At 48.9% G+C, this 25,143-nt stretch overlaps 2 protein-coding genes across 3 annotated transcripts; one reads left to right on the plus strand and one right to left on the minus strand.

Annotated features, from left to right (window-relative positions):
* Window positions 1-1,796: 1,796 nt before the first annotated feature.
* Window positions 1,797-5,268, plus strand: LOC149299337 (AKT-interacting protein). Of its 2 annotated transcripts, none has more exons than XM_089486503.1 (9): window positions 1,797-1,838; window positions 2,071-2,279; window positions 2,528-2,592; window positions 2,746-2,846; window positions 3,287-3,375; window positions 3,816-3,914; window positions 4,353-4,460; window positions 4,577-4,637; window positions 5,161-5,268. In XM_089486503.1, the coding sequence occupies exons 1-9, from the start codon at window positions 1,797-1,799 to the stop codon at window positions 5,266-5,268; spliced, it is 882 nt and encodes a 293-aa protein (XP_089342629.1). The 2 variants fall into 2 exon arrangements, with proteins under 2 accessions (XP_089342629.1, XP_089342630.1); XM_089486504.1 differs by having other exon boundaries at window positions 5,164-5,268.
* A 1,453-nt stretch (window positions 5,269-6,721) lies between these two features.
* LOC149299338 (leucine-rich repeat-containing protein 36-like) lies at window positions 6,722-13,662 on the minus strand. The gene is made up of 14 exons (XM_089486350.1): window positions 13,277-13,662; window positions 13,091-13,148; window positions 12,792-12,984; window positions 11,977-12,064; window positions 11,362-11,444; window positions 11,106-11,179; window positions 10,914-10,962; window positions 10,433-10,795; window positions 10,000-10,304; window positions 9,479-9,638; window positions 9,147-9,280; window positions 7,693-7,783; window positions 7,053-7,164; window positions 6,722-6,926 (listed from the first exon to the last, which is right to left on the minus strand). The coding sequence occupies exons 1-14, from the start codon at window positions 13,660-13,662 to the stop codon at window positions 6,722-6,724; spliced, it is 2,301 nt and encodes a 766-aa protein (XP_089342476.1).
* Window positions 13,663-25,143: the final 11,481 nt, after the last annotated feature.

Genomic DNA, 25,143 nt, shown 5'->3' on the forward strand with positions numbered 1-25,143 from the left:
GAAGTTAAGCCCCACCTCAGTGCTCGGGGAGGGATCCGCCCATACACTAAGGCCATTGGTTCTTCTGAGTGACAAATCTAGCGGCCAATGCGTATGAGCTACAGAGACAGGCCGCGGATGTTTGTTTACAGTAGGCTTTCCGTACTGGCTGCACCGAACTACGGAGAGCCTACGGGGACAGGCGTGCCGGCCAGAGAGCTGCGAGGTGCGCCGGATATCCGCTCTTAGGCGGAAGCGGCTAGATGACGCCTGTTGTCGGTAGGATAAGTGGCGTAATAATTCCCTAGAGTAACGGAGTCTGACAGGTGAGTGTGCCCGAGATACCGGCCAGCTCCGGGGTATAACCACACTGCCGCCATCACCGAGGGGCGCTTTATGTTGATAGCCAATCAGCTCGCTGGTTATTCGTACTGCTGCGTCCAATCTGCAGCTGCAGAGAGCATGACTGACGTTCGGTGCCAGGACTGCAAGTTCGGTGCCAGTGTCCCAGGCCCTTTAGCAGGTTGGAGCTTACCGGTTGCCTGCCGGTCCCCAGCCCTGCCTGCCGGTCCCCAGCCCTGCCTGCCTGCCTGCCGGTCCCCAGCCCTGCCTGCCGGTCCCCAGCCCTGCCTGCCTGCCTGCCGGTCCCCAGCCCTGCCTGCCTGCCTGCCGGTCCCCAGCCCTGCCTGCCTGCCGGTCCCTCGTAACCCGTCGCGGTGTTTGTCTGCTAAGCTGTGTTTTGGTATTAAATAGTAAAAAGCTCTGTTATCTCAGAGCTGCGTAGCATGACAGTTGATTTTGTGACATTTATTGTCGTTAACGGTGTGGCCTTTCTCATACCCCACTTGGCATCATTTGCGTTGCCAGCTTGGTGAGGTTTAGTGAAGGGCTGCCGGGTGGCCGATTGAATAAGTGACGTCCTGTATGTCTGCTGGGTGGCGGCGCCGTGTGGATAGTGAATGAAGAGTTTGTTAGTTGCTGTAAAGCGACACAAGCCGTAAAGTGATAGCCGGATCTCTCTGCACCTTTCCAGAATGCATTGGGTGGGAACCGTGCCACTCGTCCGTCGCAATCGTATAATAATGAGCCGCTATAAATAATAATACATGAAATAAAATATATCATTTAAAAGCAGAGAATTTTAGAGTGTCCGTGCAAGGCCCTGGAGGAGGTAGAGGTGGACGGCTCCTCGGCACCCTGGGTAATCCTGCGCAGCGCGTTCCCGTCTTCGTGGTGTTTGGGGAGGAATATTATGCAGTTTTTCCCATTCAGTGTGGAAGGGACTGGCCAGCTCTGCCCTGTTATTAGATCTCCTGTAAATCTGCATTCCTGGCGACGCGCCCCTGTGAGCTGTCTGCGAGGCCTGGCACACGCCATTCCCAAAATATCCCGTGTCCCCTGCCACGCGCTAGGCGTGTAACCATGCATGATTACTCTGGGAGTTATGCATATGATGGCTGTGCCAGCGAAGGCCTGGAATTAACGCGATAAACTCTTGCCGTGGTTTGCGTGTCGTCGCTGGTTTGCGAGTGTTGCTGCGTTTAGGTAATCTCGCTGAGGCAGATGAACGCTCTCGGTGCGATGTGTCTGACGCTCGCCCCGTTTTGTAAAGTGCTGGGATTTTAGTGTAACGTTCTGTATCAGAATACATCAGAGAACACGGTAAGCTTTCTAACCGAGTGTCCGCTATAGTACTACCCGCTGCCGATCGCTATCTGTCACTCGATGAAGCGGACCGGGCGCTGTTATCCGTCTGTCTTCTCTGCTAACCGGGTGTGTTTGGGTTGCAGTGAGGTGGATCTTCCAGAACTGAAATGATGAACCCTTTCTGGAGCATGCCGTCCGGGTCTGTGCGGAAGGTGGGTGCCGAAGAAGAGTAACCATGTCGTCTGTCTCTGTATCTTTATGCTGAACAGAGGCAAGCGTTGTGCTTTCTCGTGGAATCCCACTCCTATCACTCCTTGTGACTGTCGGGGTTTACATTATTGCGTTTGAGTCTCATAAAGAACAAAGCGTTACAATTGAATTATGCTTTAGAATCATTTGTCATTTTGGGCTGGATGGTAAATCATTTCCTGCTTGGATTTTCAGAGACCAGACAGCGAGGAGAAGATCGGTGCGGGGGATCAAAAAATCAGCCCCCCTCGTTCCTCCTCAAGCAAGAAGCAGCTCCCTTCCATCCCCAAAAATGCCGTTCCCATCACAAAGCCCATCTCCCCGTCCCCGTCCGCGCAGTCCACAAACGGCACCCACGCCTCGTATGGCCCCTTCTACCTGGAGTACTCTCTGCTGGCAGAATTGTGAGTTTCCCGTGAGGGGTTCCTCTCCTTTCCTGTTACTTTTAATGTTAAAATGTTTATTAAGTGACCCCCCCCCCCAGCGGATTATCCTTAAACTATGTGATTTGTGACCAGCATCGGACTTTGGTCATAGAGGGTCAGACTTTACCCCCCACTTCTTCATTTTCTCTATTAGTAATAGTGTGTAATAGTAATAGTGTGTTGTCATGGTCCTCAAATGAACGTTTTTATTGTATTTCTTTTTCCAGCACCCTGATGGTAAAACAGAAGCTCCCTGGGGTGTACGTGCAGCCGTCGTACCAGTCCGCCCTCAGTAAGACTCCATGCTTTATTACTATTAAATGAGGAGACGTGCTTACATTACCCAGCTGCTTTACCGTTACGCTGTCGGATCATTTAATCCGCCGTTACATTGTTACCTGTGTGATCGCTAATGACGGTGAATTCCCTTTTTCCTGTTTTCCAGTGTGGTTTGGGGTCATATTTATTAGACATGGACTCTACCAGGACGGTGTGTTTAAATTCACCGTCTATATCCCTGATAACTATCCCGATGGAGAGTGTCCGGTGAGTGATTTGGCTACTGATGTGTCTGTTCTCCAGCCCGTGGCTCTCTCTCCCATGCGCTTCGGCTTGTTGCCCCAGTCAGTTCCTTGCGTTATGATGTATACTGCGGGACACACGGTGTCACTGGATGAACTCCGGTGTAACGGTCTATTGTCACAGAGCATACGGGGCGTACACCAGCTGCTCCTCGCCGTGTAACACCGCTAAACCGCCTTTGCCGCAGGACGGTGTTGGCGGTGGGGTGGACGTAATGCAGCACCTATAGAGCGCGTTACTAAATGATCTGCTGTCACAATCAGATTTCATTAGAATAAAAGTAAACCCCCTGCGTGAAGCAGAGCTGCCTCCTCCCGGTATGCAGATCATTACTAATCCGGTGTCTTCATTTATTCTTTGTAAAGCGTGAATAACGTTAATATTTTGTTCTCTGTTCCCCTCAGCGCCTCGTGTTCGACATCCCAGTCTTCCATCCGCTAGTAGATCCAGTCTCCGGCGAGCTTGATGTTAAGCGAGCGTTCACCAAGTGGAGGTGAGTTTGGGATTTCTGAGCGAAGCGGTTTATTTGGGGTGCTGCGCACTCGGCGAGGTGTAAGATTTGATAACAAGCGCCCAATTTCTCTTTGTTTTGGGCGTCTGCACAGACCTGGATCCCTTGTTAGTACTTTGACTGAGCGGAGCCCTTTCTTTGGCGTAATGCAGCAGGATTTCATTAACTGTGTATTGCTACCGTTCCAGGTGCCATTAAGGTGGATCTCTGTAGCCAAGCGGTTATGTTTTATACTCTGCTTAGAATGTTTGTATATACAGAGTATGTAAAACAGAGTTATGGACGCCCCCCCTGGTCACCGGATAGCAAAGCAACGTCTCAGGACAGATGGTGAAAGCCTTGCGCTGGCCTGTGATATCCTAGCGCTTTAGCGAATGTCTTCTGTTTTGTTAACGGAGAACTTTGTTTCTTTGCTCCGTTAGGAGGAATCACAATCACATATGGCAGGTGCTGATGTACGCACGGAGGATCTTCTACAAGATAGACACGACCAGTCCGTTTAACCCCGAAGCTGCTGTGCTGTAAGTGCCCGAGGAGCGGCAAATGGTTCTGTCGAGTAACTCTCCAAAAGCATTTCTTTTTCACTGGTTCCAAACCAAGTATCGTGCGTTAGACCTCGTCCGTTAGATGCATCCGGATACGTGACGGTTCTTGCATCAACAAAGTAAACGTTAACTAACTGCTCAGCGACCGGCACAAATTACTCTACAGACTTTACTAAATGAGTATATAGTGTCTGTAACCTATACGTGTAAGTGCTGAAACCCATTGGGCGATGAGGCTGAGCGGACCACGCGATATTCTCCCCGTCTTTGTGTCGCAAACTGAATTCTGATCTGTAAAAGGTGTTGGGAAAAATATTTTCTAAACGTCTCCATCCGTGTGTCAAACTAACCAACGTGATTTCACGACGCGTGTTGGGGCTGTAGGATTTCTCACTGCTTTTCTTTCTGTATCAGCTACGAGAAGGACGTCCAGCTGTTTAAGAGCAAACTGGTGGAGAGTGTTAAGCTATGCAACAGTCACTTATTCGATAAGCCGAAAATAGACGATCCCTACGCGATTATGTAAGTAAAGCGACCCCCTTGTTTCTTTTATTTCGCTCTTTGTTATATTCTCGTATGTCAGGGCTTTTATAATCTGTGTGAATTAAGCTGATTCTATGTGTTTTATTATTTTCCAGCTTTTCTCCTTGGAATCCAGCGTTACACGACGAAGCCAGGGAAAAAATGCTGGCACAAAAAGTATGAAATAGCGTTGATGTGAGCAGCCGTGTCAGACAGCTGTAGGGTAGAACTCTAGACTGGGCATTACTGGGATGTGTTGCTGGTGTGCATGGTGCTTGGCGAGGGTGACCGGCATTAGCCGCGTTGTTGGCTGTGTGTGGAAGCCCCCCAAGGCATTTATCCGCTGCGGCCGAGGGGTAAAGACATCTGAAGCCCCTTCGCTGTTCCCGATAGCGCTCGGTGGAGATTAGACTGTCGCTGACCTCTGTGGGATGTCGGATATTCTCTGTTCATATGTCGGATGGCTTTAAATGCTTTTTGTGCTGACTGTTCATGTGCTGCGAGATTCCCGGGGTAACAGTCTAAATGCTCATTGCTGTGCTGTGGGTTGTCAGATGTGTGCCCTCCGCGAGTGACTGTTTAGGGTGTGTGTGTGATTGCGCAATACCACTCCACGCTCACAATTGTTTGCATCCAACGCTCTTAAACTGTTTATTGGAGAAACGGCTTTTCAGTTGCATGTCTCTTTGTTTCCGCCCAGAAGAAGTCAGAAGAACAAAGTAAAGGTCTCCACGTGTCTGGATTATCTTGGGTGAAACCCGGCTCTGTCCTGCCCTTCAGCAAAGAGGAGAACGCTCTGCAGACATAGTGCCGGCTCTGCGCACTTCGGCACCAGGCAAATATGTGGACTTGATCTCTAATTTAATTGTGAAATTAACTGTATGCTGGGGGTTTGGCCCTTCTGGCCGCGGAGAAGTCTCCTAATCCGTTTTTATTTTCCTCTCGTGGATCTCCAACACATTAGCGTTTTTAAACCGGCTAAACACAATGGTTCGCAGAAGAAATGTAACCTTTTCTCAAACCGGGGGGTCGAGGCTGCGTATGTTCTGAGGTGGGGCCGGTGGTGAACCTTGTGTTTCGTTTGCCACATGCAGGTATCGTTCAGCTTGTTGCGTGTTATAGCTGTAGGTTTTAACGTTGGATTTGGCGGCACGCGGATTGCTGTTGGGGGTCTCTGTACAGAGGGATGACGAGGTTTATCTTTTCTGTATACTTTACAAATAATGGTCTTTAGTATTTAACGGTTTTAAATTGTGGGTGGTTTTTTTTTTCTTATTTTTTGTAAATACTGTTAGAATATAAAATTGTAAATATTGTTAACTCCACGTTTAGCACTTTGCGGGGAAGATTGGAATTTATGTTTGATTTTGCCGTTTCTAATGATCCAGCGGTCACAAGCGCTCACGTCCGTGCAAATGGAAAGAGACAACCGATGCAATCTTTTCCTTAACGACCACTTGTTTTGAAAACGGTTTTACTTGGTTTCGTTTAATAAAATGATAAAATTGAGCATTATTATTGGAGGGTACGTATGCATTCTCTCGGCCTATCCCTTTGTCAGCTTCTGCAATGACATTGATGCCACGGATATGGGGCCAAAACAGGCCCAAAAATATATTGACGGCAGTCGTCCTTTAGTCAACAGACCCCAACATGTCTCATGTTTTTGGTTGCCATAAAACACAAGCCGTTGCCATGCTTACCGCATCATTTTTATTAAACAAATTTAATCAAAGGTACACTTTTATTACAAAAGGGTAAAAAAAAAAAAAGTATGACTTGTTGTTTTGTAAATTGTCTTGCATACTGTTGGCATGATTGGTCTTTCTCTATATTCGGAGAAGGGGGAAGATTGTGTCTATAATAGATTCTCAAATGGTGTGGGGGGTTCCTATATACCTTAATAAGTGTTTATACATTTGATTTAGTCGTGAGACATAGAACATGGAACAAAGTCCTGTTCAATTAAAAGCAAAACATTAAATATAGTATAAAATGTTGGTTGTGGTGGGGAAACCATGTCCACGATAGTATTACAAAGAACCCCGTGTGTTATCTAGAGAAGGAAGCGCGTAACGCCATCACGCGGAGGACGGCCACAGCGCAGGTGGGTATGAATACATTTAGAGGGTATATAGTTACCCCTGACAGGCGCCACTGAAGATAAAGCCCAAGTGTCCCTCTTTTCCACCGTCTCCATCTAGTGCAGGGATGTTCAGAATCTCGGACCCCACAGGCCCCGCGGCTGGCATTGTATGTGATTATAAGGGGCACGGGCTGAGCCGCTCTGGCTTTCGGTATTGCCCCGAGGTGGGGGCAGATGGAGAGGAGGAGAGTCCGTTCAGGTCGGAGTAGTATAGTTTGTCCGCCGTGCTCCTCTGCTTGTGTGGAGCGGTGATGGACGTCGGGTCCCTTGAGAGCTTGTTGAGCTGTTGCAGGAGGTATTCATTAGTGCTGACCAAGGACCTACGGGTAATAGAACACGAACGGTTAAAAGTATTCCAGGCCCGGCGTTCTATGCTCTTCCTGAACTAACTGTCCAACACACAAACCGTCTCTAGATCCGTATGAGCGAGCGGGGCGATCGCTTACCTCTGACTGTCGTGTAAAAGGTTCATGGTGTCCTGCAGGTTATGGGACTTTAGCTGCTGCTGTAAGGAGTCCAGCTGTGCGCTCAACGTCTCGTATCTCTGAGCCAAGTCACCTGCGCGATACGGAGATCGGAGGGTTATTTCTACATGTATTATGCCGCTGGCCTGGACCCTGTGAATACGCCGTCCGCAAAATGTTTGTCCCGAGTGTTTTTTGGCGATTTCTCAAATAAATAATGTGAGGCTTTCCTAAAATCAGTGGGATGCGACGCTCAAACAGCGACATTTAAAACAAACGTTTTCCAGATTCTTTAAAAATGATTTATAATCTTGATTAGAAAATTGTCTGAAATTGTTTTATTATTGCTTAGTATTGTGTTAATTGTTTATTACTTAGCTTCCTATTAAAGTAAATGCATCCCAAAGCACAAATGTAGATTTCAATTGGGTTAGGAGGGGAGTTATTAGAAATTCCGAATATTTGTGGGGTGAATAATGAGTACAATGTGGTGCTTTCTCCGTAGTTTAAAGGACTATTGAGAAGCAGAGGGCAAGTTGCCAATAGTTCATCAGAGTCATCGCCGTGCGTATGAGATCTGTAATCTCATTTAATAGATTGGCACAATTGAGCGTGGCATTACCGGAGCGCGCAGCTGGCGAACGGGGCTGCGGAAGCGGCAAACCGTACCTTGGGAGCCGGGCCGGGGGCCGCTTGATTCCTTGTGAATTGCACTGTTTTCCAGTAGAAAAATTTTTGAGTTTAGAACGCGATTTTCTTCCATGACTTTTAGCAATTTCTGTTTTAAAGATTCCTAAAGAAAAAAAGATCTTGTTGGTAGCCACACAGCCGGTAAACTCCCTCATAGATCAAATAAACATACAGCGGTATGACAAAGTAAGTAATGAATCTTAAAATATCCTGTGATCTGCATGTAAGTTAATAATGAAGAAACAATCTGTTTTTTTTTTTGTTTTTTTTTTTGTTTTTTTTTTCTTTTTTTTTTTTCTTCTCTCTTTACAAAAGCTTGGCTCAAGGGATGACTTTCAATAGATCGCAGCGAGGTAGCTGCTCTGCTACGCACGAAACCCTGACCCAGAATCAGGTCGTCTACGAATGATTTAGCACCGGGTTCCCCACGAACGTGCGGTGCGCTACGGGAGAGAGGCGGCCCCCTTCTGTCCGCGCTCCGGTCCCGAGGCGAGCGGCTCTGCCCACCGGCCTTGCGGCCGGCTATCCGGGGCCAACCGAGGCTCCGCGGAGCAGCGGTATCGTCACGTTTAGGGGGGATTCTGACTTAGAGGCGTTCAGTCATAATCCCACAGATGGTAGCTTCGCCCCAATCTGTTTTAACTAATAACACAAATTATTCTATTGTCCGTATTGAATACATCAAACATTCAGAGTGAGGGGTAGAAAAAGTATCACTTCAACAAAAGCTAACTGGAGTCAGGAGTTATCAAACCTGGAGTCCGATCACTGAATCGGGAGCGGGAGTGAGTTTTAGAGCTACATAGACATGAAAAAAAAAACGACCCAAACATTTTGTGCCTACTATTATCCCATGATGGGAGCCAGGCCTCGCAAAAAGGAAATCTCAGAAGGCCTGTGATCAAGAATTGTTGATTTGCATAAAGATGGAATGGGTGACAAAGTAACCGTTTACATTTTCATCAGCATACAGTTAGACAAACTGTTTATAAACTGAGGCACTTTAGTATGGAGGCCGTTCTCCCTAGAAGTGGCCAAAGAGGATTCATGGAGGTAAAGAGGAACCCTAGAATAACCGCTAGAGGCTTGAAGGAACTGGTAACCCGGTAATTCCACAGAGTTCACTTTTACCTGGCACTGGAATCATAAACTCCGGAATTACCTTTCCTCCAATGAGAAGCATTGTGGGACATGGATTATTTGCCATCGTTTTCTGAGGGGGGGGCTGGATCCCCCGGTTGTGTCACTGTAATGTATTTCACGTTGCGCCTGTGCTATGGCAGGCAGATCTCGGGGTTAGTGCTTATCTGTCGGCTGTAGGCAGGCATTTATCGTGATCTGCGTTACACTAAGTAACTAAGCCGTAACTGAGAACTGTGTACTGACCGTGCTGTCGTGTTCCCCGGCGTGTCCGCGGGCGCTCTGGAACACGTTTGCTTTGCTCCTGTCATTTAACAGACGATCGTCCTCGTAATGTGAGCGTGCGGCCATCAGGCGGGAGAGTAACTCACGCGCCGGCACTAATGGGAACACAGAAGAGAGGCGCCTTCTCATTAAATACACAAGACGGAGATGTAAGTCCCTCGCTTTTTTGCTAAAGTGCAGATTATGGAGAGGAGTTTTCAAGCTCTCCAGAAAGCAGGTCTATATTCTACATTCTCATGACTTTAAAAGTGTCACAAGGAATAAGGTGGAACCCGTGCAGGTTCAAAACTTACCCATAAACTTCATGTTTTGGATCAGGGAGCCGGATCCATTCCAGTAACGATCCACTAAGTCCAGAAGCTGCTGTATGACATCTGCGATGGGGGCTTCCTCAGAACCGGCGAAACTGTCTCTTCCCGCAAGGCCTTTATCAGAGAGCAAGTTGTCACGAGCCTGGGCAAGGGATAAACCGATAATTACTAACAGAGCGATCGATGGGTCTAATCGGTGACTTAATGAAGAGATCCGAGCTGGCGTCGTGGTTCAGCGTGCGCGGTATTCTGCGCTATGCATTATCCCCAGTGATAAATTAAACTGGTTACAGAGTTAGCTGATCCCCGGCCTCCATGGAGATACCAGTTTAACATAAACACTCAACCAAGCCTGAAGACTCACCCGTGCTGCAGCTGCCCTAAAGTTTAGTTGAAATAAGTTTGTTCGTGCAGCGTGCGCGGCCCTGCCGTATAGAAACGACGCGTGACGAGCGATCTGATCAGCTACGTGATGGCGCCTATAGTCATGTATGGCTACTCACGTATCTCTCGGGGGCCGCCGGGGCACAAGGCAGTAATGAGTTCAGGCTGCTGGAGCGTTTCATCCCGTCCTGTGTCTTCGATGCGTTCTGAAGGCCTAACCCGAAGTCCCTTTCACGCTCCCACGCCTCGTTCTCTCTGGATTCGGGGCGGCTCCCCGCTTTGGCTGGGTAAAGGTAGGAATTTGCCATGGAGGGTTTAGATGGCAGGGTGTAGGTCTTTGTGATGTGGCCGAGTCCTTTTCTCCAGGCGTAGGAGGGCTCTGAAGGCACGGGGGGGTCATTCAGGTGAGTAGCGACGTACAAGTCTGAGAATGAAGACACGTCTGTTAGGGGTCGTGACGTCGGACCACGGCTTACCGCTACTTCTGTATTTTTGCTCCTGGGGACCCGTGAGACATCCTGGTCTCCGACGTAAGCCGTGAGAAGTAGTTACCTGAGCTGAGTCTTAGTAGCCGTTGGCTGCTGGTTTCCGTCGTGTAAGATGATTTTGTTGAATCTTTCCCGCTTTCTAGTGAGCGGTCCTCCCCGCGTGTCCGCTCCTCGCCTCCTCCGCTCTCCTTTCTAAGAGGAGTTGACGTTCTATGGTCGTTTCTGAGAGCGGCGGGTCTTTCTGTGCTGCCGGGAATGGGCTTCTTGGCCGTGATGAGGTTGGAGTCGCACGCTTGGTGTTCTGCGGGCAAGGTGTCCAGACTGCTGTCTGCGAAGGTAACGCGGACACCTTCTTTGGCACGGAGAGAGGAGCCTTTTCCAGGCGAGCGAAGGGATGATCGTGTTGGCGAGGGCAGAGGGCGATATTCTAGGGCACAAAAAAGTAGCAAAGCCTTGTCATTTCTGCAACCAGAAAATGCATTGGCCGCAGCGGACTCTGCACATAGATGCCGGCCGATGCTTCACTGCGCTAACTACACCAGTACCGTCTTCAAGCTCGTCCGGCTCCTTCCTGTACGTCCGGCTCTCCGGTCCCTGCAACGACACCAGCAGAGCATACGTTACACTTTCCCAATCATACCTTCTGTTCTCCTCTAGCCTGGGTATGGATGGGTTAAACGGGACGCTATAGGTGATGTCTGCTAACGTTTAGCCCTGGGTCTGGAATGTATACTGACCGTCAATCTGGATGGTGATGAGCGGCCCCTAAAACCGTCCCTGGGCTCCACGTTCTGCTGCGTCCCCCTCATCTCTGCAATGATAAAAATGAGATGGAATCATCCCGCAGTAATCGCAGCTTGATGCGGATTAACCCCTTAACCCGTGAGGTGGATTAACCCCTTAACCCGTGGGGTGGATTAACCCCTATACTTCCAGGAATTCATCAAGCAGCCACGGCAAATGCGATGATGAAGATTAAAATGAACCGGTCACCTGCTGGACCCCTTGTTTGGAGGTCTGATAAGCTGTCGTTGGGGCCGATCTCCCCGAGATCCTCGCTCTCTGCTGTCTTTTCTCTAGAAGGATACAGAGTATTAGTGCGATGGTATTAGTGCGACGGATATCGGCACGTTAAGGCACTCTGCCCCGACGGCCTGCACGCTCGCCAAACATGTTTATAGTCTGCATTCTGGGTATTATCTTCTTAACGTGCGTTAAAGGAACGCGAATGTGATCAGGAGATATTAACATGTTTTATAACAGTTTCTACACTTTTTACAGTCTAGCAATAAACGTTTAAGCGACGGATACATGTCAGGAGCCTTTGCCAGTCCTCAGCCGTCCGTCCCCAGACACGTTACGCACCCCACATGCGCCGGTAACCAGCCCTTTAACCTACGAGAAGCCAGCAGGCAGCTATCCAGATGTTGCTGCACTACAACTCCCATGATGCTTAGCAAGCCCTCAGATGGCTGAAACAGACTGAATGAAAGATGATGTGAAGCAGCCTATTCCCTGCGTGCTTTATAAATGCCCTAATAAACAGGGAATCTGCGTAGGAGAATTATGTTGCTACCACCTCCCCCCGGCATCCGTTCCCATTCTCACCTCTGTGACGGCTCACGCGCTTCGTATTTCCTGTATCGGAAGGGAAACGCCGTTACGTTCCTCTCGCTATCTCTCACCGCGCGCTCATCTGAAAACATGGACACAGCCGCTGACATGTTTGGAGCGGGGCTTCCCTGAGTGTGCGATGCGTGGAGCGGGGCTTCCCTGAGTGTGCGATGCGTGGAGCGGGGCTTCCCTGAGTGTGCGATGCGTGGAGCGGGGCTTCCCTGAGTGTGCGATGCGTGGAGCGGGGCTTCTCTGAGTGTGCGATGCGTGGAGCGCGGCTTCCCTGAGTGTGCGATGCGTGGAGCGGGGCTTCAGCCTAGGTAAGGCAGCATCGCCAGAGTGTAAGGTGAGCTCCTCTCTGACAGTTGGACGAAGTCAAGGCATTTACCAAACAAACTCCTGTGGTCGCCATGGCAACTGTTAACGTATCACAAAACAGAAACCGGGAGAGGACGCTGCCCACAACTTCCTGCTGGGATTACTAAACACAGAGTCCGGCGCCAAGCGATCCTTTATACCGTATAGAAATATATACCGTATAGAAATATATACCGTATAGAAATATATACCGTATATATACAAGCGGAAGCTTGGTGTATTCAGTTACTTTATCACCAAATATTTATAACCATGAATGGGGGGGGGGGTTCCTCCGTGTGCAGGCGCTCTTACTTATATCATGGCGATGACCGTTTCTCTATAGGGGACGCAGCATGGTGGCGGCCCGTATATATGTAGTGATATAAAGACGACGCAGCGGAAGGGCACGATCTGCTCGCCCCGTGTGAGGCGCAGATATCGGGACTCACCCAGAGACTGTAAAGTGGGCAGCATCTGAAGCACGGTAATCCGGTAATCCCCCTCGCGTTGGGTGACGGGATTAAGGCGCAGATCCAGCGTCTGTAACTGCGTCAGCGAGCGGAGCCGCCGGAGTTCTGCCGCTGCCGCGATGTCGTTGTAATAGAGGTTCAGAAAGCGGAGCGTGCGCAGATACTCGATCCCCTGCGGGAGGAACGAGGTCTGTTAGGGGTTAAACGACTCATCTGATTTTAGATGGTTACGTGTATTTCCCGGATGTCTCTTCTCGAGACGCGCGGCTTGTGAATACCTTTAAGCTGTGGAGAGCGTTTCTGGAAAGGTCCAGGCAGCGCAGGATGTTAAAACGTCTGAAGGCATCGCCCAGCGAAGAGATTTTCTCTTTATGTGTTCCCTGCAAGCTCAGCGTCTCGACCGTCCCTGCAGCAGAAACACGCTAAGAGAGTGCGGCGTGCGCCCCAAAACACGCTAAAGTTACCCGCAGATCCATGACAGCGTCTGGATCTTCTCCAGTATGGGAGATGTAGTGTGCAGCAGCTGGCTGAGGGTGATGGGAGATGTGGTGCGCAGCAGCTGCTGGCTGGGGATGATGGGAGATGAAGTGAGCTGCTGCTGTCTTGAGATGATGGGGGATGTAGTACGCAGCAGCAGCTGCTGTCTGGGGATGATGGGAGATGTAGTGCGCATCAGCTGCTGTCTGGGGATGATGGGAGATGTAGTGCTCAGCAGCTGCTGTCTGAGGATGATGGGAGATGTAGTGCGCAGCAGCTGCTGTCTGAGGGTGATGGGAGATGTAGTGCACAGCTGCTGGCTGTGGATGATGGGAGATGTAGTGCATAGCAGCTGCTGGGATGCAGATGACATGTTTCCAGTCCTCGGCCCCAGAAGCTGGCTGAGGATGCTGGGGGTAGGTTACCTTCCGTGCCCAGCAGTACCCCGGCCCGCCGGCACACCCGCTGCCTATCCAACCTCCAGCCCTTCTGCGCCATGTGTTCCTTTGCCTTGGTAACGGGAGTCACGCCGCAAACACTCCCCGGGCAACAGAGGGAAACAGACGCCGCGCGAAGAAAGGTTCCGGCGGCAGGTACCGAGTAGTGATGGGAAGTTCAGTAAAGTGAATCGGTTAATTTCGAATGATTCATTAAACGGTTCAGTGAACTGGTGACTCAAAGCTGTTTGAACGATTCTTTGAGTCAGTGAACTGGTGACTCAGAATTGATCTGAACGGTTCTTTGAGTCAGTGAACTGGTGACTCAGAGCTGATCTGAACGGTTCAGTGAACTGGTGACTCAGAACTGATCTGAACGGTTCTTTGAGTCAGTGAACTTGTGACTCAGAACTGCTCTGAAAGGTTCTTTGAGTCAGTGAATTGATGACTCAGAGCTGCTCTGAACAGTTCTTTCAGTCAATGAACAAATGAACAATTCGTTCATGAACTGGACATCACTACTACAGACAGAAATGCGCGCTAGGAGCCTCTGGGGGGCAGGAGAGCCGGGGGCCAGTACCTAATAGTGTGAGCAAAGGGCCCGCGGGAATAACGAGGTCCCGGGAACAGCTCGGGGGTTACTTGTAGTGGCAGACTGCCCCCAATATATACACACTGCCCCCTAATATATACAGACTACCCCCTATATATATCTCTATATATATATATATCTATATAATATATACACACACACAAACTGCTTGGTATCGTTCTCTGTGGCTCGGCCTCTTGTCGGTGCTTCACCCATCCTGGTGCAGTTCACTCTCTAAAAAATGTGCGATGAATATGGTTTTCTTTTCTAGATAGCCGGCCAACGAGCCTCTCCCAGAAATCTTTCTACCTCAGCCGATCAGAGAGCAGCCACCTCGGGAAGATCCGAGACACAAGCGGGAGCGTGAGATACTCCCAGGCAGCCGGCTTCTGCCTCTGATCTTCACTGGGCTCTTTATTTGACCACCTAAAGAACTTATTGCCACTTCTGGGTTTGCCCTGGATGGAAAAAGCCCCGGTGTGAGTGTCGACAAGACAAGCAACTGTGCGAGCGGATGAGACTTCCTGAAGGTCTATGCGGCGTTTCTTAATTTTGGCTTTCTTTCTATTTGTCCTGAGTTCAGAAATACCCAACGTTTCCATGTTTTTATGTTTTTTTGCAGGTTACAGGACAATAAGTACAAGTAGCGTTTGGCTGTTTAAAAACCATGAAAATCTGGTCATTCTGCCCCAATGTCCTACACGGGACGCCTTTGAAGGCGGTCGGTTCGATTTACCCCATCAAACCATATATGTTTGAAGACTAGACACCCCGGGGTATTTCAAATGCGGGTATTTTAACTCTTTCCATGCACTAGTCCTACCCCATGGTTTGCCAAACGTTGCACTAGTAATTCATTCGTGTTTTTTGTTTCTGGCACACACTGTATTTCAGGTATACATTTTAATCACATTTTTCATTATGAGGAGTAAAATGAATCAAACATCACGCGTGCATCGTGTCTTTATTTTGCGATCATAACCCAGAGAAACATTGGGACTAAGCCCAGCTCGGTTGATGCTCGGTGGGGTCTGTTACAGATCCAAACATCATCTAGACTTTATACACTCAGCCCTGGCAAACCTCCTGCCGTATGGGTGAGATTCTCCTGAGCTCAGACCGACTCCGCCGGCCCGACACGTTCCACGGGTGCAGCGTGTCTCCATTTCTTGGGTATCGGTGCTTTGGCTGCATTGAGCAAATAGATTTTAAGCTCCTAGTGTATGATGTATATAATGTATATGATAGGCATGATTTAGATGTGTACGATGTATACGATGTGTATGATGTATATGTGTATGATGTGTACAATGTATGTGATATATACGATATGTACGATGTGTACGATATATACGATGTGTATGATGTATATGATATATACGATGTGTACGATTTATATGTGTATGATGTGTACAATGTATGTGATATATACGATGTGTATGATGTGTACGATGTATACGATGTGTATGGTGTATATGATGTGTACGATGTGATGTATATGATGTTTACGAAGTGTATGATGTGATGTATATGATGTATACAAAGTGTATGATATATAATATGTATATGATGTATACGAAGTGTATGATGTGATGTATATGATGTTTACGAAGTGTATGATGTGATGTATATGATGTATACGAAGTGTATGATGTGATGTATATGATGTATACGAAGTGTATGATGTGATGTGTATGATGTATACGAAGCGTATGATATATAATATGTATATGATGTTTACGAAGTGTATGATGTGATGTGTATGATGTATACGAAGTGTATGATATATAATATGTATATGATGTATACGAAGTGTATGATGTGATGTATATGATGTATACGAAGTGTATGATGTGATGTATATGATGTATACGAAGTGAATGGCTCCCCCTTTGTTTTTCTGAGAAGGGGAATGTGAGTGAAAGGCCTGTTTATATCTATAAACGGTGAATTGAGGTACTTTGTGTCTTTTAAAGTGCGTTTCCTAGATCTACAGGAGAATCAGGGTTAGTAAAGAGGAATGGATACGTTCAGTGTTCAGGTGAATGAGGTTCTGCCTTTTCCGCAACTTCCTAGAAATAAAATAACTTATAGAAACATTTCAAACATTCAGAATAGGTGAAATAATTTGACATTTGGACCCGCAAGAGAGTCTCGTCTCCTTCTACAGAACGATTCGTATGTAGGTCTCATCACAGATGCCCAATGAGAGGAGGGCATCAAAGAGAGGGGATGCCAGCATCCATGCCAAGAACAAAGTTTGTATCAGGGTCCGACGGGTACACCAAGCTCGCGCCCCGAGGACAGCACAGGGGGGACTGAAGGAGCTCTGTAACCTTAGAGCTACCGCTACAAAAAGCATCTTAATGCGATGGTTGGTTCCATAGAGTTATAGTCAGTTGTACATAATCCATACTGCAGGGCAGCATTTTATCTGGGCTGTCAGCAATATGTAGAAATTATACGTGTCCTGAAAGACATGATGCGGTCACCCTAGCTGCATGTCCTCTCACGTCAGTGCCGGGCCACGCTCCCCCGTATCTCGGGAATGGATTTACAGCTCCTGGTATATATTTCTGTCATAAAACACCCCAGTGTGTGTTCAGCAACATCCCCCCGAGTACAGCGATACCCCCATACATGGGTCTCTTTTGGATAATTTGGGGTCTAAAAGGCCACATTTGGGGGACGCGCACATTTGGGGGAAAGAGTGAAAATACTGGCATTATAAATACCTGTGGAGCGTCTAATGTTCAAAAATATATGATATGAGGCCGTGAATTGAACTGACTGGCTTCACACATCTGGTCCTTCTCCCCATGTGTGAAGCCGGTCAATTCACCGCATCATATCCTATATTTACCGCATCATATCCTATATTTACCGCATCATATCCTATATTTACCGCATCATATCATATATTTACCGCATCATATCATACGCTCCATGGGTATTTATAATGCCAGTATTTTCACTCTTTCCATGCAAGGATTTTTGTGACGATACAGCGCTTTTAGGACTTCTTCATACTTTTTATTTACATTTTGTTGGGACCAGATTGTTCTCCTGATGGTGACATCAGTGGGGAATTATTTCCACCTGTTGACAGCTTTTTATTTATTGTTTTACTTATTTTTACATGTTATTTTTTTCACATTGTGATCAGTGAGCTGGGCTCCATTGACTTGCATGGTTGGATGCAGTACCCGTATCCAACCAGCAGGGGGAGCTCGGCGTTTTCACGGGGCCTGGAGAGACTCTCTAGAAAACTTGTTTGTTTTGATACTTGCGGAAGTCAGCACTCTCTCGCAGTTGCGTTTGGTCGGTTTCCGGAGCGGTCACACTGCGTACCCGGTTGCGTTTTCGGTGTCTATGAATGCCTCGCTATCGAGGCGTTTCAGGGACACCGTTTATGCTTAGGAGGAGATCGTTGATCGAATCCTAACTTCTTTTATACAGGGGTCCGGCGCCATAGTATATATGGCGAGCATTGACGTTCCGGGGAGCGATCAGACGGGGCCCCTGCTGCGGATTTCGGTGTTGCTGCGTGTCATTACAGCAACACCGCTTGGGTGAAGAAAGCGATGGCAGATCGCCTTCTGCACACGTTTGCAGTGAGACGATGGTGCTCGATGTAAAATGAAAATCCATTATACAGGATGTGAAAGGGATCATTGGTAATGCAGGAGGCAATCCCAGAGGGTGGGGGCATTCAGGACTACCACCTGAAGGGGTCGCAGGAACTCCGGTTCTGACACACTGAGAATAAACGATAAGGCTGGCCTCCTGCGGTTGTTTATTTTTGTAATAAGGCAGGTACGGGGGTCTCCAGGACCGCACTCCCCTATTGTGATTGCGGGAAATGCCGCAGAAGGCTGCCAGCTTTGGAGGCGGCCACCCAATTATACGTGTCTGCGGCTGCCATTGCTGCTGCTTGGGGTAAAACAGATTTGTGACATTTGAGTCGCAGATCTTGTATTCAAACTTCCACTATGTCTGCCAGTCAGCTGGGTATGAGGCCAGAGCGAGAATCATATCAGTACATGTGAATCAGGAGCAGCCATGCATGACGTATCCATAGGGAGGCAGAGCACTTGACTGTCTTGTTGCTTAACGGTTCTGCGCCCAACCCGCTGAGCAAAGGATTCCTGGTTCGAACCCGGGTGACCACTCTCTGTGAATAGTGTTTATATCGTGTTTTAGAGTGTTTGTGGAGCATTCAACATCATAAGAGCAACGGCAAAAGAACCAATGAAACTACCTGGTGGTGTAACGGGTAGACGCGATACCTGCGAAGCGCAGGTTCTAATCCTGGTGGAAATACTTTACCTGACGCCACCTGCAAATATGTAAATGCACCATTCTAAAACAAAAATATATTTTTATATTAATTATATTTATATTCAGGGACAAAAAACTAGGTGCACTGCCTCCTGGTTCTAAGTCCCATTCATCCTGACCCACACACCACCATTCATACACACACACCACTATATATATATATATATATATACACACACACCACTCACCAGGACTCATGGAGATTAGAGCCAGGAACCAATTACATGGCAGGCAATGCACCAAGAGCAGCGACCCGAATGAGCTCGTCCGTGATAGATATCCTCAAATCCGCTGATCTAACAACTTAAACACGCTCAGCACCTATAGCGCTATATACAGTCACCGGGGTAACCACCACCAACCATTCGGGTGTTATAACCATTACCCCACCAGCTGGCATGAGACAGAGTGCCCGTCTGCTCTGCATATAATCACAATCACCCGCCCTAAAATGTGACATATACACCCGCTTTAAAATACAGGGTTATTATTATTATCTTTTATTTATATAGTGCCAACAGTTTACGCAGCGCTTAATACAATACATACATTCAAGGCGTATGACAAGACAAGAATTGACAGACAAAAACAAACCGATACATTAGGTGGAGAGAGCCCGGCTCGCAAGCTTACAGTCTTGAGGGTTTGCCCCTATTCTGAATATAAAATATTGGGACCAGAACCCGCCATGCGCAGTGTCCCCAAAAACGGTACCATGGAAGATATGGCTGGTTTTAATTGTCAATCCAGCCCTGACGCCACAACGGTGCGTGTCTGCGGTGCGGCCCCCATGATGGCTCTTGTCTTCTCTGTTACGTACATGACACTATTGAAGAATATCTGAATCTCACAGCATCCTGTATGTTCTACCTGCCCTCTGTCCCCTGCTCACCATCAGCTGTCCCGACTGCTCCTGCTGCCCCCTGTTACCGTCAGGTGCCAACTGACAGAGGTGCCATGCCTGCTTCTGCTGCCCCAGTTTGCCCTGCACGACTACACTTCCCGGTAGGCAGCGCGACGATCACGTGACAGGATGTGCTTGACGGGTCCTGGTTGGTGACGGGTACCCGGAGGAAAAGCGGCGGCTCGAGCGGCAGCAGGAACCTCGAGCAAGACTTGTCGCCTCTCCCCCCGAACACAGTGACGGCTCTGAATGACAAGATGTGCGAAAAGCGGAAGGTGGCGGCCGGTCAGCGGCCAACTGTGGGGGGAACCTAAGAGAGGCTGAGGGGGAAAGGACGAGGCGTGAGACCAAAGGGCTTCCCAACCGGAGGAGGAGGAAGGATTGGGGGCAGATAGTTGGCCGTGAAACGCTGTAACCGCCCATTGTGTGTCTCTGCCACCTATAGCTGCCCCCCTGTGTGTGTCTGCCACCTATACCTGCCCCCCCTGTGTGTCTGCCACCTATAGCTGCCCCCCTGTGTGTCTCTGCCACCTATAGCTGCCCCCCTGTGTGTCTCTGCCACCTATAGCTATCTCTGTGTCTCTCTCTCTCTGCCTCCTCTAGGTGTCCCCTTGTATGTCTCTTTCTCTGCCTCCTCTAGGTGTCTCCTTGTGTGTCTCTTTCTCTGCCTCCTCTAGGTGTCTCCTTGTGTGTCTCTTTCTCTGCCTCCTCTAGGTGTCTCCTTGTGTGTGTCTCTCTTCCTCCTCTAGGTGTCTCCTTGTGTGTGTCTCTCTCTGCCTCCTCTAGGTGTCTCCTTGTGTGTCTATTTCTCTGCCTCCTCTAGGTGTCTCCTTGTGTGTCTCTTTCTCTGCCTCCTCTAGGTGTCTCCTTGTGTGTCTCTTTCTCTGCCTCCTCTAGGTGTCTCCTTGTGTGTGTGTCTCTCTCTCTGCCTCCTCTAGGTGTCTCCTTGTGTGTGTCTCTCTCTGTCACCTATGGCTGTCCCCGTGTGTCTCTCTCTCTGCCACCTATGGAGACAGCAAGAGGGTTAGAATCATCTCAGCTGCATATTATAGATAGCGGCATAATCTTTACACCACCAAGAAGCTGCACTTTCTGCCTTCCCGCACCCATATTATGCCTGTATGTTCCACGTCCACAGAGTGGGTTCTTTTGAGTGTATGTGAGTGAGGAGGAGGCACAGTCTAGCTATCTGGTGGCGTAGAGGGTTATTGTGTTAATTTACATCCAGCAGGTTGTTGGCTCTATTTCCTGCTGAGTGCTGGATGCTGTTATGGAGGCCATCTGTATAGTTAAAGTTTTCGCAGGTCAGGCATAATATGTACGGGGGAAACCACACAGTCAAGCTGCCTGGTGGCGTAGCGGGTAGCTGTGATACCTATGGTGCTGCGGAGCACAGGTTTGATTCCCACTAGAAACACCTTACCTGCTACCTAAAATAAATAAACACTGAAACATTATATTTTTACATTAATTATATTTACATTCGGGGACAAAAAACTAGGTGCTCTGCCTCCTGGTTCTAAGTCCCATTTGTCCCGACCCGCACTTCGTTCACACACCACCGATCATACTCATACTCCGTTCACACACCACCGCGCCAACCCACCCATCTATCTAACCACCTACCTACCAGGACTCATGGAGATTAGAACCAAGGACCAACTACATGGCAGGCAAAGCGCCTAGCACCGAGCCGCAAGAGCAGCGACCCGAATGAGCTCGTCCGTGATAGATATCCTCAAATCCGCCGCTCTAAAAATCTAAAACACACACACACACAGCACTATATACTTACACGGGGACAGAACCAGCAACCTTCGGGAACATAGGTTAGGAGCCTAACCTCTACGCCACAAGACAGACAGACATCCTCCCTCTCTATGGTTATATAATGCCTGATCCTGACTCATATAGGCAGGCATCATATGTCCAACAGGGAGGCAGAAGCTACTTAACAGTCTCGCGGAGTAATGGTTTGGCGTCTGACCCGCAGTGGCAAGGAACGCTGGATCGATTCCAGGTGACTCTTCTATGTAAGTATGTAGAGTTATAGTGGCTGTGCGTGTATTGAATGTTTTAAAGTATCCGTGTAACATTCAGCCATCATAGATCCATGCGACAAACAGAGAGTAAAGCTGCCCGGTGGTGTAACGGTTAGCTGTGATACTTATAGTGCTGGGGAGTGCCGGCTCGATTCCTTTTTCTGGCACTTCACGCAACCTTTCAGACAATGAACGCTCAGGGCTCTGAACTTAAAAATATAGAAACGCAGTAGTGTGATATTTTTACACAAAGCAATCATATTTCCACGGAGGCATAAAAAGTTACGGCCCTACCGTCTGATTCTTATTCCCATTCATCCTGACTCACATTTATACGCACTTCACTCACACCACTTTGTTCATACTCAAACGCATTCATACTCATACCATTCAGACTCACAGCCACCCGCAGGCCTCAGAACCGGGGACCAACTACATGGCAGGCAAAGCGCGTAGCACCGAGCCCCAACCCGAATGAGCTCGTCCGTGATAGATATCCTCAAATCCGCCGCTCTAAAAACATAAACGCACACGCAGCACCTATAGCGCTATATACTTACACCGGGGTAACCACCACCAACCATTCGGGTGTTATAACCATTACGCCACCAGCTGGCATGAGACAGAGTGCCCGTCTGCTCTGCATATAATCACAATCACCCGCCCTAAAATGTGACATATACACCCGCTTTAAAATACAGGGTTTACCCCTATTCTGAACATGAAATATTGGGGCCAGAACCCACCATGCGCAGTGTCCCCAAAAACGGTACCATGGAAGATGGGATTCAATTATTACCAGGGCTGGTTTTATTTTCCAGTCAGCCCTAACGCCACTGTGGGGCATGTATGCATTGTGGCCCCCGTGGCTGCGGTGTGGCCTCTGAGGTGGTGCTTTTCTGCTCTGTTACGAACATGACACCATTTAAGAATATCTGACTCGCACAGCATCCTGTATGTCCTACCTGTCCTCTGTCACCTGTGCCCTGATAGCTGCCCCCTGCTCACTGTCTCCTGCCTCTGACAGCTGCACCTTGTCCGCTCCTGCCGTCCTCTGTCAGCTGCCCCTACCTGCGTCTGCTGCCCTCTGCCCCTTGTTACCGTCTGCTGCCCGCTGACAGAGGTGCCATGCCTGCTTCTGCTGCCCCAGTTTGGCCTGCACGACTACACTTCCCGGTAGGCAGCGCGACGATCACGTGACAGGATGTGCGTGACGGTTCCGGCTGCGGCCCTGGTTGGTGACAGGTACCCAGATGAGAAGCGGCAGCAGGAACCCCTAGCGAGACTTGTCGCCTCTCCCCCCGAACACAGTGACGGCTCTGAATGACAAGATGTGCGAAAAGCGGAAGGTGGCGGCCGGTCAGCGGCCAACTGTGGGGGGAACCTAAGAGAGGCTGAGGGGGAAAGGACGAGGCGTGAGACCAAAGGGCTTCCCAACCGGAGGAGGAGGAAGGATTGGGGGCAGATAGTTGGCTGTGAATCGCTGTAACCGCCCATTGTATTTCTCTGCCACCTATAGCTGTCCCTCTGTGTGTGTCTGCCACCTATACCTGCCCCCCCTGTGTGTCTGCCACCTATAGCTGCCCCCCTGTGTGTCTCTGCCACCTATAGCTGCCCCCCTGTGTGTGTCTCTGCCACCTATAGCTGCCCCCCTGTGTGTGTCTCTGCCACCTATAGCTGCCCCCCCCTGTGTGTCTCTGGCACCTATAGCTGCCCCCCTGTGACTCTCTGACACCTATAGCTAAGTAGCTATTTCCGTATGTCTCTCTCTGCCTCCTCTAGGTGTCTCCAGGTGTCTCTCTCTGCCTCCTCTAGGTGTCTCTGCCTCCTCTAGGTGTCTCTGTATGTCTCTCTCTGCCTCCTCGAGGTGTCTCCAGGTTTGTCTCTCTCTCTGCCACCTGCCTTCCCGCGCCCATATTATGCCTGTATGTTCCACGTCCACAGAGTGGTTCTTTTGAGTGTATGTGAGTGAGGAGGAGGCACAGTCTAGCTATCTGGTGGCGTAGAGGGTAATTGTGTTAATGTACATCCAGCAGGTTGTTGGCTCTATTTCCCGCTGAGTGCTGGATGCTGTTATGGAGGCCATCTGTATAGTTAAAGTTTTCGCAGGTCAGGCATAATATGTACGCGGGAAACCACACAGTCAAGCTGCCTGGTGGCGTAGCGGGTAGCTGTGATACCTACGGTGCTGTGGAGTACAGGTTTGATTCCCACTAGAAACACCTTACCTGCTACCTAAAATAAATAAACACTGAAACATTATATTTTTACATTAATTATATTTACATCAGGGACAAAAAACTAGGTGCTCTGCCTCCTGGTTCTAAGTCCCATTTGTCCCGACCCGCACTTCGTTCACACACCACCGATCATACTCATACTCCGTTCACACACCACCCCACCCACCTATCTACCAGGACTCATGGAGATTAGAACCAAGGACCAACTACATGGCAGGCAAAGCGCCTAGCACCGAGCCGCAAGAGCAGCGACCCGAATGAGCTCGTCCGTGATAGATATCCTCAAATCCGCCGCTCTTAAAATCTAAAACACACACAGCACCTACAGCGCTATATACTTACACAGGGATAGAACCAGCAACATTTTAGATCATAAGGTAGTCGCCTTACATCTATGCCACAAGATACTCGGTAATGATTCCTCCCCATGGACATATGATGCTTGCCTGTGGACATATAATGTAAAAACAGAAACACACACTCAGGAGCAATCCCAGGTACCCACACAGGCCCTATAGCGCTATATACTTAGATAGGGATCAAACCAAAAAGCTTTTTGCTCTTAGGTTAGGCACCTAACCTCTACACCACAAGATAGCCAGACATTATTGCTCTCCATGGTTATATAATGCCTGATCCTGACTCACAGAACCTCTATATATAGGCAGGCATCATATATCCACTGGGAGGCAAAAAAATAAATCTGTCTCGTGGAGTAATGGTTCGGCGCTTGACCCCCAGCAGAAAGGGATGCTGGATCAATCCCAGGTGCCTCCTGTATATGTAAATATATATAAACTGTCTGTACCGGATTGGCTCTGCAGAAGCAGCGAGTGCCGTAGACTGCTCAGTCGAATAAAGCAGCATCAGGGCTGTTACTGAAGTGGTCAGCGCGTACTGTCTTTAAGGCGAATATATTTTTGATGTTTATTAAAGGGTTAACCTGGCCCAGCGTTTTCACTGGAGCATTGCGGCGTCTGGCCCTTTGCTTGATTTGGTGGATTCTGAACGCAGATCCGGTTCTCTGGCTGTGACTCCTGAAAGACATTGATACCTATCCAGATTGCCCGGTTCGTACAACGTTGATTCTGCCAACCTGGTTACAGCCCCCGGCTTGTCTACTGCCCAGGATGTCACCAAAAAGAAAGTCTGAGGCTACAACCGTCAGCCATGTGCCATGCAACACGTCAGCACCCGTCTACCCGCAGCCCCCCTGTAAGCCTGATCTTGCCCCTGCACCACGACTCCCACCCGACCCGTCACCCTGACGTGGTCACAGTTACTGTAACGCCGCAGAC

Source organism: Sceloporus occidentalis, unplaced genomic scaffold (assembly GCF_023333645.1).
Source record: "Sceloporus occidentalis isolate IW3139 unplaced genomic scaffold, rSceOcc1.0.p SCAF_29, whole genome shotgun sequence".
Taxonomy (NCBI): Eukaryota; Metazoa; Chordata; class Lepidosauria; order Squamata; family Phrynosomatidae; genus Sceloporus; species Sceloporus occidentalis.

Coding starts and splice junctions, on each gene's coding strand:
- LOC149299337 (XM_089486503.1), top strand. CDS start 1,797: ATGAACCCTTTCTGGAGCATGCCGTCCGGGTCTGTGCGGAAG. Junction 3,376..3,815: donor CGAGCGTTCACCAAGTGGAG/GTGAGTTTGGGA, acceptor TTGCTCCGTTAG/GAGGAATCACAATCACATAT. Junction 4,638..5,160: donor AAAAAATGCTGGCACAAAAA/GTATGAAATAGC, acceptor GTTTCCGCCCAG/AAGAAGTCAGAAGAACAAAG.
- LOC149299338 (XM_089486350.1), bottom strand. CDS start 13,662: ATGTCATCTGCATCCCAGCAGCTGCTATGCACTACATCTCCCATCATC. Junction 13,149..13,276: donor ACGCTGTCATGGATCTGCGG/GTAACTTTAGCG, acceptor CGATGCCTTCAG/ACGTTTTAACATCCTGCGCT. Junction 12,985..13,090: donor ACGCTCTCCACAGCTTAAAG/GTATTCACAAGC, acceptor TTCCTCCCGCAG/GGGATCGAGTATCTGCGCAC.